This window comes from Ranitomeya imitator, chromosome 2 (genome assembly GCF_032444005.1).
Source record: "Ranitomeya imitator isolate aRanImi1 chromosome 2, aRanImi1.pri, whole genome shotgun sequence".
Classification (NCBI taxonomy): domain Eukaryota; kingdom Metazoa; phylum Chordata; class Amphibia; order Anura; family Dendrobatidae; genus Ranitomeya; species Ranitomeya imitator.
Window position 1 is genome coordinate 396,224,459 of NC_091283.1, and position 19,532 is coordinate 396,243,990.

The 19,532-nt window shown below is 45.6% G+C and overlaps 1 protein-coding gene across 2 annotated transcripts in view; it reads right to left on the reverse strand.

Moving 5' to 3' along the window:
- Window positions 1-19,278, reverse strand: part of LOC138667013 (gastrula zinc finger protein XlCGF26.1-like) — a 38,607-nt gene extending 19,329 nt beyond the window's left edge. Inside the window, exons 1-6 of one of the 2 annotated variants that reach the window (XM_069755244.1) lie at window positions 19,100-19,278; window positions 18,172-18,321; window positions 17,863-18,042; window positions 17,656-17,779; window positions 17,475-17,572; window positions 16,299-16,389 (exon numbers count right to left, since the gene is read on the reverse strand). In XM_069755244.1, the coding sequence (XP_069611345.1) occupies window positions 16,299-16,389; window positions 17,475-17,572; window positions 17,656-17,779; window positions 17,863-18,042; window positions 18,172-18,249 (571 nt within the window). In that variant the 5' untranslated portion in view covers window positions 18,250-18,321; window positions 19,100-19,278. Of the gene's footprint in view, window positions 1-16,298; window positions 16,390-17,474; window positions 17,573-17,655; window positions 17,780-17,862; window positions 18,043-18,171; window positions 18,322-19,022 lie in introns of both variants that reach the window. The other variant, XM_069755243.1, reaches the window with a different exon arrangement.
- Between the last annotated feature and the right edge of the window lie 254 nt (window positions 19,279-19,532).

Here is a 19,532-nt window from a genome sequence, read left to right on the forward strand (position 1 = left end):
CAATAGGGAGGACGCTCCCCCCGGGCCTGTCGCTTCACGCTGCCGTCCGGACCTCCGGACCTCGGACTTACCTCGGACTCACGGAGGAGCGTCTGTCTTCATCACTTCAGCGCTCCATCAAGCTTCCGCAGTCCAAGTCCTGACATTTTAACCACTCAGTAAGTGCTTTATGTTAACCCTTTTGTGGGTACTTTCTAGTTCATTATATGTACTATCTAGGAGATAGGTAGCGCGGTGGCCTAACTTTTAGTTTTACTTATCTAGATGTGTGGTGAGCACTTTAAACCCCCAAGTGCTTCACAGAAATTTATTATTTCCTCAAAAATGATTTTTTGGCCCGCAATTTTTTATTTTCACAAGGGTAACAGGAGAAACTGGACCCCATATGAGTACGCTGATACCCCATATGTGGGGGGGGGACCACTGTTTGGGCACACAGTGGAGCTTGGAAGGGAAGTAGTGACGTTTTAAAATGCAGACTTTGATGGAATGGACTTCGGACGTCATGTTACATTTGCAGAGCTCCTGATGTACCTAAGCAGTAGAAATCCCCCTCACAAGTGACCCCATTTAGGAAACTAGACCCTCAGGGAGCTTGTCTAGATGTGTGGTGAGCACTATGAACCCCCAAGTGCTTCACAGAAGTTTATAACGTAGAGCCATGAAAATAAAAAATCATATTTTTTCCACAAAAATGATCTTTTCATCCCTAAATTTTTACTTATCCTAAGTACACTGATACCCCATATGTCGGGGGAACCACCGTTTGTGCACATGGCAGAGCTCGGAAGGGAAGGAGCACCGTTTTGGAATGCAGACTTTGATAGAATAATCTGCGTGCATTATGTTGCGTTTGCAGAGCCCCTGATGTACCTAAACAGTAGAAACTCCCCACAAGTCACCCCATATTGGAAACTAGACCCCCCAAGGAACTTATCTAGATGTGTAGTGTGCACTTTGAACATCCAAGTGCTTCACAGAAGTTTATAATGCAGAGTCATGAAAATAAAAAATATTTTTTTTTTCAATAAAAATGATTTTTTAGCCCGCAATTTTTTATTTTCACAAGGGTAACAGGAGAAATTGGACCCCAAACGTTGTTGCCCAGTTTGTCCTCAGTATACTGATACCCCATATGTTGGGGACCACTGTTTGGGCACACATCGGGGCTCGGAAGGGAAGTAATGACGTTTTAAAATGCAGACTTGATGGAATGGTCTGCGGGCTTCATGTTGCATTTGCAGAGCCCCTGATGTACCTAAACAGTAGAAATCCCCCACAAGTGACCCCATTTGGGAAACTAGACCCCCCAAGGAACTTATCTAGATGTGTGGTGAGCATTTTGAATACCCAAGTGCTTCACAGAGTTTGACGCAGAGCTGTGAAAAATTGTTTTTCCCACAAAAATGATTTTTTAGCCCCCAATGTTTTTTTTATTTTCGTAAGGGTAACAGGAGAAACTGGACCCCAAAAGTTGTTGTCCAATTTGTCCTGAGTACGCTGATGCCCGATATGTGGGGGGGGGGGACCACTGTTTGGGTGCACGGCCGAGCTCAAAAGGGAGGGAGCACCATTTGATTTTTTGAACGCAAAATTGGCTGGAATCTATGGTGGAGCCATGTCGCGTTTGGAGACCCCCTGATGTACCTAAACAGTGGAAATCCCCCAATTCTAACTCTAACCCTAACCCCAATACACCCCTAACCCTAATCCCAACCCTAACCTCAAACCTAACCCTAATCCCAACCCCAATACACCCCTAGCCCTAATCCCAACCCTAACCATAACCCTAATCCCAAACCTAACCATAACGCCAACCCTAATCCCAGCCCTAACCCTAATCTCAACCCTAACCCTAATCTCAACCCTAATCCAAACCCTAATCAAAACCCTAAGCCCAACACACCCCTAACCCTAATCTCAACCCTAACCTCAAACCTAACCCTAATCCCAACCCCAATACACCCCTAGCCCTAATCCCAACCCTAACCATAACCCTAATCCCAAACCTAACCATAACCCTAATCCCAGACCTAACCCTAATGCCAACGCTAATCCCAGCCCTAACCCTAATCTCAACCCTAACCCTAATCTCAACCCTAATCCCAACTCTAACCCTAACTTTAGCCCCAACCCTAGCCCTAACCGTAACTCTAACTTCAGCCCCAACCCGAACCCTAACTTTAGCCCCAACCCTAACCTTAACTTTAGCCCAACTGTAACCCTAATTGGAAAATGGAAATAAATACATTTTTTTATTTTATTATTTTTTCCTAACTAAGGAGGTGATAAAGGGGGGGGGGGGTTATTTACTATTTTTTTTATTTTGATCACTGTGATGGGGTCTATCACAGTGACCAAAATGAAACAAGAGGAAAAATCTTCCTCTAGTTGTCGGCCAGCAGATCATAGCGGGGGTACTGCGCATGCACCCGCCATTTTCTTACCGTGAGGGGAAGCAGGAGGGCCCAGGGACACCGGGAGACACTGGTAAGTATAGGGGGGAATCGGGGACCCTATTTCTCTGTCCCCTCAAGTGCAATCGCATCAGAGGACAGAGACATTGAATGCCACAAGGTTTGCTGGGTGCCAGAAGGTGGGCACACTGCGCATGCGCCCGCCATTTTTTTACCGGAAGAAGATGGCGGCGACCATGGGGAGGAATCACGAGGGCCCAAGAACACCGGGAGGTACCGGGGGTGGATCAGGGACGCTATTTCTCTGTCCTCTGATGTGCTATCACATCGGAAGATAGAGAAATTAAATGGCAAATCGAGTTTTGGTTTTTTTTTTGCGGTCGCCGATAAACGGTTAATTTCCGGCGATCGCAACCCAGGGGTTGGTAAAAACCGACCTGAATCATGTTCTCTGGGGTCTCGGTTACCCCCGGCAACCGAGACCCCAGATAAAATCCGACTCTGGGGGGCACTATACACTTTTTAATTAATGGTGCTTTGCTTTAAGTACCCTTAACTACTGCCGTTAAAAGGCGTATTGGCTGTCGTTAAGGGGTTAAACTGGGAAAACATTTTTTCGGAGGCCATCCTCCACGTCTCTTCAGACACCACCACTAGATCACCAGGGTGAACGTGTTCCGTGTGATGCAACAGCCAAGTAATTTTTTTCAAGGGTGTTTATGATGCCCATTCCAAAAATGTTTATACAGTATGTTGAGGTGTACCCCCCCAAGGGGAAATGTTTGGCAGCCCATGCACTTAGTGTATGGGCATTACCAATATAGGAGACCCGCTCCTTTAAACTGGGAAAAAAAATTTCAGAGGCCATCCTCCACATTTCTTCCTTGGGGATTTCAGTGCATGCAAACTTTGGGCAGGCCTTGTATTCACTTCATGGGCAAATTTTAGGTGACTTAAAAAAATCATAATAATGGAAACTTTGGTTTCATGTGACCATGCAGTAAGTGTGTTCAAAGGCTTATTAGGGTGCTTGTAACTTTGGTGCAGGGCAAGCCTTGCATTCAATGCATAAGCAAACAGTATGGGAGTACCAAATGAATAATGTGAACTTGGTTTTCCTGTGACTATCCAGTACGTGGGTTCAAAGGCTTATTGGGGTACATGTAACTTTGGTGCAGGGCAGGCCTTGCATTCAAAGCATAAGCAAACAGTATTGCAGTACCAAATGAATACTGGGAAGTTTGGTTGCATGTGCTCATCATGACGTCCGTTGAATGGGTTGTTTCGGTGCATCCAAATTTTGGGCAGCCCTGCTACTCATTGCATACGTAGTAACAGTATAAGGGATCCACTGTTTAATAATGGGAACAACAAAGCATAGCCGGCTGATGGCTCTCTAAGAAAAGTGAGGGCCGACTGCTGGTCCTATAAAAATAAATAAATGAAACAGGATGTGTCTGATGATGTGTCACACACCACCTGGCCAAATAAGGTTAAAATGACATTTCCCAGTGAATGCATTTGTCTTGGTTGAAAGCAATGCGAATGTTGAAAAACGCATCAAAAATGCTACGTGTGAACATAACCCAAATGGTGGAGAAACATTTTTGTTTTGGGTTATTTATTTTGCCTTGCATACAAATCATTACCCTGGAAAGGATGTTCCTTAACATATTTCCCAGAAAAATCCATTTTGGTTTCGTTTTTGTATGTTTTATTGTGCACCTGTAAAAGTGGCGTAAGACTGTGACAACATTGTTCACAGCTGCGACCTTGGAGTCAGAAATGCTTCGAGGGGCATTCCCCATGATGTTCCCATGTCATTTGAACACTGTTCCCATCAATTTCCAACGTTTTTAGACCCTAAAAGGACCCCCGGGGGTGGTTGCGGCAAAAATGCTCGGTTTTCCCACAGACATACATTGGGTTCGTTGCTCGGGTCGAACACCCGAGTATTCCAATTTGCTGAACCCGAGCAACGAGCACCAGAGCATTTTAGTGCTCGCTCATCACTACTGGTTATCCATTCTACTTATGGCTCTGTGACATACTCTGCCCCATCACTAAGTCTACTCAGATCTGCTACTATCTCGACTTATTCTCATCCGTCTTTCTACGCTGACCTTCCAACTTTTTAGTGGACTCAACTAGTTTCTGTTTAGTCTCTACAGCTTCTGTTCCTTTTACAGCAGTGTTTCTCAACTCCAGTCCTCAAGACCCACCAACAGGCCATGTTTTCAGGATTTCCATAGGTGATGGAGTTAACCCCTTCATGACCCAGCCTATTTTGACCTTAATGACCTGGCCGTTTTTTGTAATTCTGACCAGTGTCCCTTAATGAGGTAATAACTCAGGAACGCTTCAACGAATCCCAGCGGTTCTGAGACTGTTTTTTCGTGACATATTGGGCTTCATGCTAGTGGTAAATTTAGGTCGATAATTTTTGCGTTTATTTGTGAAAAAAATGGAAATTTGGCTAAAATTTTGAAAATTTTGCAATTTTCAAATTATGAATTTTTATTCTGTTAAACGAGAGAGTTATGTGACACAAAATAGTTAATAAATAACATTACCCACATGTCTACTTTACATCAGCACAATTTTGGAACCAAAATTCTTTTTTGCTAGGAAGTTATAAGGGTTAAAATTTGACCAGCGATTTCTCATTTTTACAGCAAAATTTACAAAACCATTTTTTTTAGGGACCACCTCACATTTGAAGTCAGTTTGAGGGGTCCATATGGCTGAAAATACCCAAAAGTGACACCATTCTAAAAACTGCACCCCTCAAAACCACATTCAAGAAGTTTATTAACCCTTCAGGTGCTTCACAGCAGCAGAAGCAACATGGAAGGAAAAAATGAACATTTAACTTTTTAGTCACAAACATGATGTTTTAGCAACAATTTTTTTTATTTTCCCAAGGGTAAAAAGAGAAACTGGACACCAAAAGTTATTGTACAATTTGTCCTGAGTACACCGATACCCCATATGTGGGGGGGGAACCACTGTTTGGGCGCACGACAGGGCTCGGAAGGGAAGGAGCGCCATTTGACTTTTTCAATTAAAAATTGGCTCCAATCTTTAGCGGACACCATGTCGCGTTTGGAGAGCCCCTGTGTGCCTAAACATTAGAGCTCCCCCACAAGTGACCCCATTTTGGAAACTAGACCCCCCATGGAGCTTATCTAGATGCATAGTGAGCACGTTAAACCCCCAGGTGCTTCACAAATTGATCTGTAAAAATGAAAAAGTACTTTTTCTCACAAAAAATTTCTTTTAGCCTCAATTTTTTCATTTTCACATGGGTAACCGGATAAAATGGATCCTAAAATGTGTTGGGCAATTTCTCCTGAGTACATCGATACGTCATATGTGGTCACAAACCACTGTTTGTACACACGGCAGGGCTCATAAGGGAAGGAGCGCCATTTGACTTTTGAATGAAAAATTAGCTCCAATCATTAGCGGACACCATGTCACGTTTGGAGAGCCCCTGTGTGCCTAAACATTGGAGCTTCCCCACATGTGATCCCATTTTGGAAACTAGACCCCCCAAGGAACTTATCTAGATGCATAGTGAGCACTTTGAACCCCCAGGTGCTTCACAAATTGATCCGTAAAAATGAAAAAGTACTTTTTTTTTCACAAAAAATTTCTTTTAGCCTCAATTTGTTCATTTCCACATGGGCAACAGGATAAAATGGATCCTAAAATGTATTGGGCAATTTCTCCTGAGCACACTGGTACCTCACATGTGGGGGTAAACCACTGTTTGGGCACACGGTAGGGCTCAGAAGGGAAGGAGCGCCATTTGACTTTTGAATGAAAAATTAGCTCCAATCGTTTGCTGACACCATGTCGCGTTTGGAGAGCCCCTGTGTGCCTAAACATTGAAGCTTCCCCACATGTGACCCCATTTTTGAAACTAGACCTCCCAAGGAACTAATCTAGATGTGTGGTGACCACTTTAAACCCTCAAGTGCTTCACAGAAGTTTATAAAGCAGAGCCGTGAAAATAAAAAATCATTTTTCTTTCCTAAAAAATTATTTTTTAGCCCACAATTTTTTATTTTCACAAGAGTAACAGGAGAAATTGGACCCGAAAAGTTGTTGTCCAGTTTGTCATGAGTACGCTGATACCCCATATGTGGGGGGAACCACTGTTTGGGCACACGTCGGGGCTTGGAAGGGAAGTAGTGGCTTTTGAAATGCAGACTTTGATGGAATGGTCTGCGGGCGTCATGTTGCGATTGCAGACCCCCGAATGTGCCTAAACAGTAGAAACCCCCCACAAGTGACCCCTCTTTGGAAACTAGACCCCCCAAGGAACTTATCTAGATATGTGGTGAGCACTTTAACCCCCAAGTGCTTCACAGAAGTTTACAACGCACAGCCGTGAAAATAAAAAATCATGTTTCTTTTCTCAATAATGATGCTTTAGCAAGCAATTTTTTATTTTCACAAGGGTAACTGGAGAAATTGGACCCCAATAGTTGTTGCTGAGTTTGTCCTGAGTACACTGATACCCAATATGTGGGGGTACACCACTGTTTGGGCACACGTCGAGGCTCGGAAGGGAAGTAGTGACTTTTGAAATGCAGACTTGATGTAATGGTCTGCGGGCGTCATGTTGCATTTGCAGAGCCCCTGATGTTCCTAAACAGTAGAAACCCCCCACAAGTGACCACATTTTGGAAACTAGACCCCCCAGGGAACTTATCTAGTTATGTGGTGAGCACTTTGAACCCCCAAGTGCTTCACAGAAGTTTACAACGCAGAGCCGTAAAAATAAAAAAATCATTTTTCTTTCCTCAAAAATTATGTTTTAGCAAGCAATTTTTTATTTTCACAAGGGTAACAGGAGAAATTGGACCCCAATAATTGTTGCCCAGTTTGTCCTGAGTATGCTGGTACCCCATATGTGGGGGTAAACCACTGTTTGGGTGCACGTCGGGCCTCGGAAGGGAGGGAGCACCATTTGACTTTTTGAATGCAAGATTGACTGGAATCAATGATGGCGCCATGTTGCGTTTGGAGACCCCTGATGTGCCTAAACAGTGGAAACCCCTCAATTCTAACTCCAACACTAACCCCAACACACCCTTAACCCTAATCTCAACTCTAGCCATAACCCTAATCACAACCCTAACCCCAACACACCCCTAACCACAGCCCTAACCCCAACACACCCCTAACCCTAATCCCAACCCTAACCCCAACACACCCCTAACCATAACCCTAACCACAGCCTAATCTTAACCCTATTTCCAACCCTAGCCCTAATTCCAACCCTAACCCTAAGGCTATGTGCCCACGTTGCGGATTCGTGTGAGATTTTTCCGCACCATTTTTGAAAAATCCGCAGGTAAAAGGCACTGCATTTTACCTGCGGATTTACCGGGGATTTCCAGTGTTTTTCGTGCGGATTTCACCTGTGGATTCCTATTGAGGAACAGGTGTAAAACGCTGCGGAATCCGCACAAAGAATTGACATGCTGCGGAAAATACAACACAGCGTTTCCGCACGGTATTTTCCGCACCATGGGCACAGCGGATTTGGTTTTCCATAGGTTTACATGGTACTGTAAACCTGATGGAAAACTGCTACGAATCCGCAGCGGCCAATCCGCTGCGGATCCGCAGCCAAATCCGCACCGTGTGCACAAAGCCTAATTCTAACCCTAACCCTAGTTCTAACCCTAATTCTAGCCGTAACCCAAACCCTAACCCTAAGGCCAGGTTCACATTGCGCTAGCAGCAGCCTGTTCAGCACATACGCTAACGGGCTGCTGCTAGCGCAAGTGCTGACATTTGCATCGCGCTAGCGCAGATAAAGCATCTGCTAGCAGTGACGGGCCAGGAAACGCTGCAGCCCGCGTCTCTGGGTCCGTCACTCAATGACAGCACATCCCTAGCGTACACCCATTGTGGGCGTGCGCTGGTGATGCGTCAGACATTGCTGTCAATGGCGGCCGTAACGGACTACGTTACACCGCGTTTATGCCGTGGTGTAACGTAGTCCGTCTAACGGACTGCTTAGACGCAGTGTGAACTAACCCTAACCCTAGCCCTAGCCCTAACCCTAACCCGGCAAAGAAAAAAAGAAAATTTCTTTATTTTATTTTTGTCCCTACCTATGGGGGTGATAGAGGGGGGGTTTATTTATTATTTTTTTTATTTTGATCGCTGTGATAGAACCTATTACATACAGCGATCAAAATGTACGGCCGGCAGATTCCTCGGGCGCACTGCGCCCGCCATTTTCCAAGATGGCGGCGCCCATGCAGCAGCTGGATGGACACTGGGAGGCACACGTGAGGTCAGTAAGTATGATGAAGGGGGGATCGGACAGCGGGGGGGGGGGGGGGGGGGACCGGACAGCGGGGGGAGCGGACAGGAGGACGGAGGGGATCGGAAGACAGGAAATGACAGGACGGAGGACAGAGGGAAACAGATCAGTGGCGGGGGTCATATCACAATCTCCAGCCATGGCTGATGCTATTGCAGCATCGGCCATGGCTGGATTGTAATATTACACCAATTTTCATTGGTGAAATATTACTATCGCTCTGATTGAAAGTGAAAGTGAAACATCACTTTCAACAGCCAATCAGAGCGATCGTAGCCATCATTTAGAATGCATTCTGCATGTTTTGTGCAAATGGATGGGTTTTTTTTCGCGAAAAAAACGCATTGCGGTAAAAAAAAATGAGCATGTTCATTATTTTTGTGGATTTTCTGCATTTTTCCTGCAATTCTATGCATTTGGGAAAAAAACGCACAAAAAAACGCACAAAAAAACGCACCTAAACGCGTCAAAAACGCGGTAAAATCGCTGTAAAAACACATGCGGATTTCTGGCAGAAATGTCCGGTTTTTGTCAGGAAAATTTCTGCAAGAAATCCTGACGTGTGCACATACCCTAAGAGATCCTGAAAACTTGACCTGTTGGTGGGTCTTGAGGACCGGAGTTGAGAAACACTGTTCTACAGGATTCAGTATTGCACCAATCATAATCTGTCTGTACTAGATTACAGCTGCACAAGCAGACAAAGAGCTTTAATCCACCTCCTCCTTCTAACCAGTGCAGGAGTCTGTTCAACTGAGACACTGCGGTCTTCTGGACACTCTCTGTCTTGGTACCATGACACTACCTTGTTATGTTCCCGATTTCTCAAAGAACCATATAACTATGGACTTTATAACAGAAGTACCCATCTTATTATGCTGTACCGCTATTTGACTGATTGTGGACTGATTTTATTCAAAATGGTTTACTTCTTCTAACAGGTTTTCCTGCAGCCACCAGCCTGTCCTCAGTTATTTTGGCACATTTTTCATCTGCATCAATAACCATTGCATATCATCTCTGATAGAGGTACAGAGTTTGTAGCAAGGTCTTGGAGTGTGTTCTGTGAATTATTGCAGGTCTACTTACCGTATATACTCGAGTATAAGCCGACCCGAGTATAAGCCGACCCCCCTAATTTTGCCACAAAAAACTGGGAAAACTTATTGACTCGAGTATAAGCCTAGGGTGGAAATGCAGCATTTACCGGTGAATTTCAAAAATAAAAATAGATCATTATTTCCCCATAGCTGTGCCATACAGTGCTCTGCACCGTTCATATTTCCCCATAGCTGTGCCATATACGGTGCTCTGCACCGTTCACTGTGCCCCATACATGTGCCATATACGGTGCTCTGCACCGTTCACTGTGCCCCATAGATGTGCCATATACGGTGCTCTGCACCGTTCACTGTGCCCCATAGATGTGCCATATACGGTGCCCTGCACCGTTCACTGTGCCCCATAGATGTGCCATATACGGTGCTCTGCACCGTTCACTGTGCCCCATAGATGTGCCATATACGGTGCTCTGCACCGTTCACTGTGCCCCATAGATGTGCCATATACGGTGCTCTGCACCGTTCACTGTGCCCCATAGATGTGCCATATACGGTGCCCTGCACCGTTCACTGTGCCCCATAGATGTGCCATATACGGTGCCCTGCACCGTTCACTGTGCCCCATAGATGTGCCATATACGGTGCCCTGCACCGTTCATTGTGCCCCATAGATGTGCCATATACGGTGCTCTGCACCGTTCACTGTGCCCCATAGATGTGCCATATACGGTGCTCTGCACCGTTCACTGTGCCCCATAGATGTGCCATATACGGTGCCCTGCACCGTTCACTGTGCCCCATAGATGTGCCATATACGGTGCCCTGCACCGTTCATTGTGCCCCATAGATGTGCCATATACGGTGCTCTGCACCGTTCACTGTGCCCCATAGATGTGCCATATACGGTGCTCTGCACCGTTCACTGTGCCCCATAGATGCTCCACATAAATCTCTGCCGCCGCCGCTGCTGCTGCTGCTGCAATAAAAAAAAAAAAACACATACTCACCTCCCTTGATTGCAGCTCCCGGCGTCTCGTTCCGGCGCCTCCATCTTCCCGGCGTCTCTGCTCTGACTGATCAGGCAGAGGGCGCCGCGCACACTATATGCGTCATCGCGCCCTCTGCCTGAACAGTCAGAGCGCAGACGCCGGGAAGATGGAGGCGCCGGCCGGGAAGATGGAGCGACGCTCGGCGGCTGGAACGAGGACAGGTGAATATGCTATACTTACCTAGCCCTGGCGATCCTCGCGCTGTCCCTCTGCCTGGTCTTCGGTGCCGCAGCTTCTTTCTCTATCAGCGGTCACCGGCACCGCTGATTAGAGGAATGAATAGGCGGCTCCACCCCTATGGGAGGTGGAGCCGCTTATTCATTTCTGTAATGAGCGGTCCCACGTGACCGCTGAAGAGGGGAAGAAGCTGCAGCACAGAAGACCGTGGGACGGCAGGGACAGCGCGAGGATCGCTGGGACTAGGTAAGTATGCCTCAGCGCCCTCACCCCCTCACCCGCCGACCCTGCCACCCACCTTGACTCGAGTATAAGCCGAGAGGGGCACTTTCAGCCCAAAATTTTGGGCTGAAAATCTCGGCTTATACTCGAGTATATACGGTAGATTTATTTTCCTCTCACCCACAATGAATGAGGAAATCAGTTTTGGCCTGGAGACCAGGGCTGAATGTACTCAAAACAGCAATCAGAACAATTCCATGGGCTACAAACTGCACATTCCAGCATCTTTACAGATTACTCTATTTCATGTGTGTCATCTAAGTCAATAGGCCTAAATTATTTCCACTATCCCAGAATCTACTATCCTTATCTTGAAATCAGGTTCGAGGAAAATAAACATAATAATTTTACTCAGTTTTTATTTACATCTCATGGACTGAAAAAATTATGATCTTACGTACAACAGAATAATAAGTCATGCCTTATAATTGGAATCACTTCAGCGGTGACTAATGCATCACAGCTGTCATTGGACGCAACAATCACATTTTTGCATATCCAGAACACAACGTACGGAGATTTATGCCCTCTTTTTATTCTAAAAAGCATCATTTTAATTTTGACTAATGAAATTTTGCAAAAACAATACAGTAAAAATAAAAAAGTATGGAAATGCCAAGTTTAATACACCCTAAAATTCATCATATATACATGTGGTCAAAATTGTTGGTATCCCTCGTTTAATAAAAGAAAAACCCACAATGGTCACAGAAATAACTTGTATCTGACAAAAGTAATAATAAATAAAAGGTCTATGAAAATGAACAAATTATTATTATTATTATGTATAAAGCACCATTGATTCCATGGTGCTGTACATGAGAAGGGGTTACATAAAAATTATAGCCATCGCTTACAGTAAGCAAACTAACAATGACAGACTGATACAGAAGGGCGAGGACCCTGCCCTTGCGGGCTTACATTCTACAGGATGGTGGGGAAGGAGTCCATGGGTTGGGGGGTTGCGGCAGCTCCGGTGTTGGTGAGGGGGTAGCTCCGATGGTGGTGAGGAGGCAGTGGGGTCATTGCAGGCTGTAGGCTTTCTTGAAGAGCTGGGTTTTCAGGTTCCTTCTGAAGGATCCGAATGTAATTGATAGTCAGACGTGTTGAGGTAAAGAATTCCAGAGGATGGGGGATATTCGGGAGAAGTCTTGGAGGCGATTAGGTGAGGAGCAAATAAGTGTGGAAGAGAGAAGGAGGTCTTGGGAGGACCAGAGATTATGTGAAGGAAGATATCGGTAGATTAGGTCAGAGATATATGGAGGAGACAGGTTGTAGATGGCTTTGTAGGTCATTATTAGTAATTTGAACTGGATATGCTGAGGGAATGGGAGCCAGTGAAGAGATTTTCAGAGGGGAGAAGGGGTGGAGTAGCGAGGAGAGAGCTGGATTAGTTGGGCAGCAAAGTTAACGATGGACTGGAGAGGTGCGAGAGTGTTAGCAGGGAAGTCCACAGAAAAGCATGTTGCAGTAGTCAAGGCGGGAGATGATGAGGGCATGCACAAGCATTTTAGTAGAGTGAGGGTTGAGGAACGGACGGATTCTGGAGATATCTTTGAGCTGCAGGCGACAGGAGGTGGAAAAAGCTTATATGTGTGGTTTGAAGAAAAGGGCAGAGTCAAGGGTTACTTCGAGCCAGCGGACTTCCGGTACGAGGGAAAGCGTGATGTCGTTAATAGTGATAGATAGGTCAGGTAAAGAAGATCATTGACATGGAGGAAAGATGAAGAGTTGAGATTTGTCCACATTGAGTTTGAGGAAGCAAGAGGAGTAGAAGGAGGAAATGGCTGATAGACACTCCGGGATTCTGGACAGTAGAGAGGTGACGTCTGGGACAGAAAGGTAGATCTGAGTGTCGTCAGCATAAAGGTGCTACTGGAATCCATGGGACTTTATAAGTTGTCCCATGTCAAGTGTATGGATTGAGAAGAGTAAGGGATTTAGATCAGAGCCTTGGGGGACTCCAACAGAGAGAGGGTGGAATGAGGACGTAGTGTGGGAGACGCTGAATGTGCAGTTGGAAAGGTATGAGGAGATCCAGGATAGGGCAAGGTCTTTGAAGACCAAAAAGGAGAGGATCTGTAGTAGGAGGCAGTGGTCAACTGTGTCGAAAGCAGAGGACAGGTCTAGAAGAAGGAGTATAGAGTATTGTCTGTTAGCTTTGGCTGTAAGTAGGTCGTTAGAAATTTTGGTCAGAGCAGTCTCAGTGGAATGATAGGGACGGAAACCAGATTGTATATTATCAAAGAGCAAGTTGGATGAGAGGTGGGGGAAAGTTCAGCGTCGACGTGCTACTCCAGGAGTTTGGAAAGCGAAAGGGAGCAGCGATATTAGGTGATAGCTGGACATAGCGGTTGGGTCTAGCGTTGGCTTTTTAAGGATAGGCGTGACTGCGGCATGTTTGAAAGCAGAAGGGAAGATACCAGAGTTTAGTGATAGGTTGAATAGATGGGTTAGGGATGGGATAAGTGTGGTGGTGAGATTGGGGAGGAGGTGGGATGGGATGGAGTCTAGTGCACAAGTGGCGAGGTGCGATTTGGAGATGAGACAATTAAGCTCCCCTTCAGTGATGTTGGATAGGGAGGTTTTGGGATTTGGGCGTTGGTCTGGTATACAAAGGGGTTATGGAGGTTGAACAATAAAGATTTGCCTTGTTTGGGTGATCTTATTTTTGAAGTGTGTGGCAAAGTCCTCAGCAGAGATGTTGGAGGTTGGAAGGGGCAGTGGTGAGCGGAGGAGGGAGTTAAAAGTTTTGAATAACTGTTTGGGGTTGGAGGATAGGGAGGATACAAGGGTTGTGACGTAGGCCTGTTTAACAGAGGTGAGGGTAGATTTGAAAGCTAGTGTTGCCTGTTTGAATGCAGTGAAATCATCTTGCGAATTTGTTTTCTTCCAACGCCGCTCTGCAACCCTGGACGCTTCCCGGAGCTTTTTAGTGATGTTATTGTGCAAGGGTTGTCTATTGATACGTCGGACTCTGCCATGAACGAGAGGGGAAACCATGTCAATAGCTGATGCTAGAGTGGCATTGTAGAAAGCAGTGGTACCATCTGTGTCGTGGAGTGAGGATATGAATGCCAGTGGTAGAATAGAGTCAGACAGCATGTGGGTGTCTAGGTGTGCGTGGTTTCTGTGGGGGTGCGCATGTTGCTAGACATGGGTGACAGGTAAAGGGGACAGGGATGAGAAAGGGAGTAGATGGTGGTCGGATAGAGGGAGAGGGGAGGTGGTGAAGTTAGATAGAGAGCAGAGACGGGTGAAGACCAGATCTAGTGTATGTCCGTCTGCGTGGGTGGTTGAGGAGGACCACTGAGTGAGTCCAAAAGATGAAATAAGGGACAGAAGTTTGGAGGCTGTTGACTGAAGGGTATCAGTGGGGATGTTGAAGTCACCCATGATTATAGTGGGAATAATAATCTTTATTTTTATATAGCGCTAACATATTCTGCAGCGCTTTACAGTTTGCACACATCATCATCACTGTCCCCATTGAGGCTCACAATCTAAATTCCCTATCAATGTCAGTGGAAAGAAAGTGAAGAAGCCAGGTAGCAAATTGGTCAATAAAGGCAGTGGCTGGGCCCGGAGGTTGGTATATGACGGCCACTTGGAGGTTGGAGGGAGAGTAGATGTGGACCGAGTCGACTTCAAAAGAGGGGAGGATAAGGGAGGGTAGAGGTGGGATTGGGATGAAGGTGCAGTTAGTGGAAAGGAGAAGACTCACACCTCCACCATGTCTGTTGCCGGGGCGAGGCGTGTGGGTGAAGGGGAGGCCGCCATAACACAGCGCAGCAAGGGAGGCGTGTCAGAGGGTGTCAGCCATGTTTCTGTGAGGTCCAGGAAAACAAGGCTGTGAGAGAGATAAAGGTCATGAATCGCATGAAGCTTATTGCAGATGGAGCGGGCATTCCGGAGTGCTCCAGAGAGTGGGAGCAGGGGGTGGGCGTCAGGGGCACGGGTTTTAGGTTGTAAAGACTGCGGTAGTTAATATTAGATAGGTAGCGGTAGGAGGGGGTAGTAATGGGAGGTATGGGCTGTGGGGGTCCAGGATTGGGAGATATGTTGTATGTTGCCAGCAGTGAGAAGCAGAGACAGGGAGAGCAGGTGGGAGAAAGAGAGTGGCCGGCTTGTTTTATGTTTTATTAGAGATCTGAGGTTGAGGAGCAGCTCTATGTTCACAGATGGAAAAATGAAGCATATCAAGAAAAGAACACTGTCCCTACTGTGAAACATGGATGAGGCTCTGTTATGTTCTGGGGCTGCTTTGCTGCATCTGGCACAGCGTGTCTAGAATCTGTGCAAGGTACAATGAAATCTCAAGACTATCAAGGGATTCTAGAGAGAACTTTGCTGCCCAGTGTCCGAAAGCTTGGTCTTGGTCGCAGGTCATGGGTCTTGCAACAGGATAATGACCCAAAACACACAGCAAAAAACACCCAAGAATGGCTAAGAGGAAAACATTGGACTATTCTGAAGTGGCCTTCTAAGAGCCCTGACCTAAATCCTATTGAGCATCTTTGGAAAGAGCTGAAACATGCCGTCTGAAAAAGGCAACCTACAAACACAAGGCAACTTGAGCAGTTGGCCCTTGAGGAGTGGGCCAAAATACCTGTTGAGAGGTGCAGAAGTCTCATTGACAGTTACAGGAATCGTTTGATTGAAGGGATTGCCTCAAAAGGTTGTGCAATAAAATACTAAGTTAAGGGTACCATCATTTCTGTCCAGGCCTATTTCATAAGTTTTTTTTTTTTAAATTCTGTGGAAGAATGGCTGAAAAGCAATGTCTGACTTTCATTTGTTCATTTTCATTTTATTTATTATTACTTTTGTCAGATTCAAGTTATTTCTGTGATCAATGTGGGTTTTTCTGTCATTAAACGAGGGATACCACTTGTGTAATTGTATCAGCCTCTGGATTAATAAAATCTGTGACTTCTCTGCATTACTTGTTACTACTCACTTGTGCAGTCATCTGTAGAAATCTCCTTTTTACACCGCTCATCACCCCTCACATATGTCTCTGTAGTATTACTATGGGTCAGATCTTTACCCTGAAAAAAATATAATAGTCACAGACAGATGGAAAAGTTGTGTGAACGACTAGAAAAGATTGTAAATTCACAAGAAAGCCACAAATGACAGCAGTAGTTATCACACATTTGTAGGTCTCCTGTGTAAATCCAACCTGTTGGCTCTTAATTCTAATCAGCAGGCTCCATAATCAGAAAATTGTGAGAACCTCCAGACAACATCTAATGTCTATGCTCAGCTCTATTCTGTCATCTCCACCAAGTATAAAACATACACTGAACAGCTACTTTACTAGCGACACCCATCTAGTAGAGAATTAAACCTTGATGGCCATCAGAATCTCAGCAATTTGTTGTTGCTGATTACACTTGTGGAAATTCTGGCCAATGAAGCCAGGACACTTTTTTTTACAAAACCTTGTAGCATGGGGCATTGCCCTCTTCTACCACAGGGTAAACAGCTGACACGAAGAGACGAACTTGGTCATCAACAATGCTTAGGTAAGCTCCAGTTTACAAACATCCATACACAAGTATCAGAGGAAACAGTATGTGCGCAAAAAAATTCCGAGCACCATTACTCCATCTTTACCAGACTGAAATGATCAGTTCACTCGAATTTCCTATTTTTTTTTTTTGGTTCAATTTTAATTTGCATTAATTGTGTACCATGTGTCCTTAAGAACAGTTCTTGATATCTTTTTAGATGAGTTGTTTACATCCACACGATCCACTTTCAATTAAAGTTTTTCCTTTGTATACTCCTGATACCCCAGCACGTAAAAACCCACAAAGTTGGCAGGTTCTGAAATACTGGGGCTGACCCTAGCACTGATGACTCTACCTCATTCAAAGCCACAGAAATCACTCGTTTTTCATTCCAATTTGGAGTCACACTGAAAACTTATCACTTCTTTTTCTATGGCACTCTGCGGTCATTGATCTAATTTTAATATATGGAAACTATAATTATGAAAGAACCGATGTCTCTCATAAATTGGCAATTCAGAGTATAATACTGGTGGATAAAACAAGACTGAACACAAGACCCTCACAGCCTTCTACACATCATAGAGGAGATCTAATGACACCTTCTCTCCATCTACCTGGTGATCCTGAGGAACATTGGGATCTTCTTGTTTAAAATCCTGTGGAAGAGGAGGACAGGGACATCGCTCTAGTGTTGTCTTCTCATTTAATGGAACTGTAGGAAACACATACAAGGACTGAATTAATTCTTTTCATACAGATAATTATAGGCCGTGTGTATTTAGTCCTGTCTATTACCTGGCGATGTGAGGGGCTGGGGAACCTCCATCATGACGTCCTCGTACAGATCTTTGTGTCCTTCTAAATACTCCCACTCCTCCATGGAGAAATAGACGGTGACATCCTGACACCTTATAGGAACCTGACACATACAATGATACCGTCATCACCCCGATCCCTCCATAGCGTTACTGTATAATGTCCCAGCATTCCCAGCAGTGTCACCTCTCCAGTCAGCAGCTCAATCATCTTGTAGATGAGTTCTAGGATCTTCTGGTCATTGATGTCCTCATGTATCAGGGGGTGAGGAGGAGGCCCCGTGATTGGGCTCATGGGTCTTCCCCATCCCTCAGACACAGGGTCCTGACAGCGCTCACTAGAGGTCTTCTTCACTACTGTGTAATCCTGGTTATGGAGAGACACATTAATAAACCTCACTACAGACATTTCCAGAGTCCTCACCTCTCCAGTTCTGTCCATTTGTTATTCCCATAGATAAGAATGATGTAATGTGACGTCATCAGAATCTCTCACCTCTCCAGTAAGCCGGAAGAGGATCTCTAGGGTGAGGTGTAATATCCTCTCCGCCATCTTGTCCCTGTCCCTATCCATCCTTGTAGGGTCACTCAGGAGAATTCTTTTATATAGAAGATTACCACTGAGAGGATCCGATATTGTAGGGACCTGAATGGGAGAAAATGCTGATGTAACATCATAAAGAGTCTCATGTAAAAATACAATTACTGGACAAAAATAGGGGTAAACATATGTGAAAATATAATGTGTAGATTTTGGAGGGGCATAACTAAGTGACTACCATGTATTAACTGGAGTTTCTGATGGTGAAGATAGGCTTGGCTGCCAGAACCATTCTAGAGAGTGCCCGGGTCTGCAGCGTCTGACCGAAGGGTCAGAAACATGGGTATGGGGCATAGGTGGACAGAGCCAAAGACCAGATCAGACAAGACAAAGTTAGGGCACGCAGCATTGGTTCCATATATGTAGCTGAGGTTAGGAGCAGAGAGGTCAGGATAAACGGGCAGGCAAGTTGGGTCAGAAAACAGGAGAGACAAAGCAAGACAGCACCTTACAGGAATCTAGACAAAAACTGAACTAGGATCTTAGATTATGTGAGGAGTGAGGGGGAGGAACCTGCCTAATAAACACCCTGCTGCTTGGGAATAGGTCAGAGGATCTCACCTGTGCAGTACAAGATGGAGCTAAATACCTGAAGAAAGTGGCTGTGCCTCCCTACACCAAAGTGGAGACTTACCAGCCTCAGGAGAATACATCAGGGTTGGAAGGCTACAAGAGGCAGCTCAGTGAGACAGCCCGCGACTGGGGGGCAGCAAAGCGGTGTTCTGGGTAAGTACGGCGGCACTTACCACCTAATCGAGTCACCGGAGTGACAATATGGATTTGAACATGTAATATCATATGAAGGCAGCTCCATCACCGATACCAGAAGTCGAGGATTGTGAAGATGCTGAGAGCGGGATATGTGCCATAAAGATGGAGCGCAGACTGAACACCATGCACTTTATGTCCGTCCCCCAGAATCTGCTGTCACGGGGAGTAGTGGAGAAGATTATCACTACAGGAGCCGCTCAGGTCACAGGGACCCCAGGAATATGGAGGAGACCTGCAGAAACACAGAGTGATGACACTGGGAGGGTCCCGGGGAGCGGACATGATGGGGGTTACAGGAGTCATTAATAATAACAGCCACCGTTATAAATGTCACGTGAAGAAACCGCAACACACATGTCATATATATATAGGACCGCAGAGAGGTTTCCCCAGGAGACGAGTGCGCTTCTCTCTATTCATCGTCTATGGCAGGGGTCCCCAACCTGTAGCTCGGGAGCCACATGTGGCTCGCAGTACCATGAATT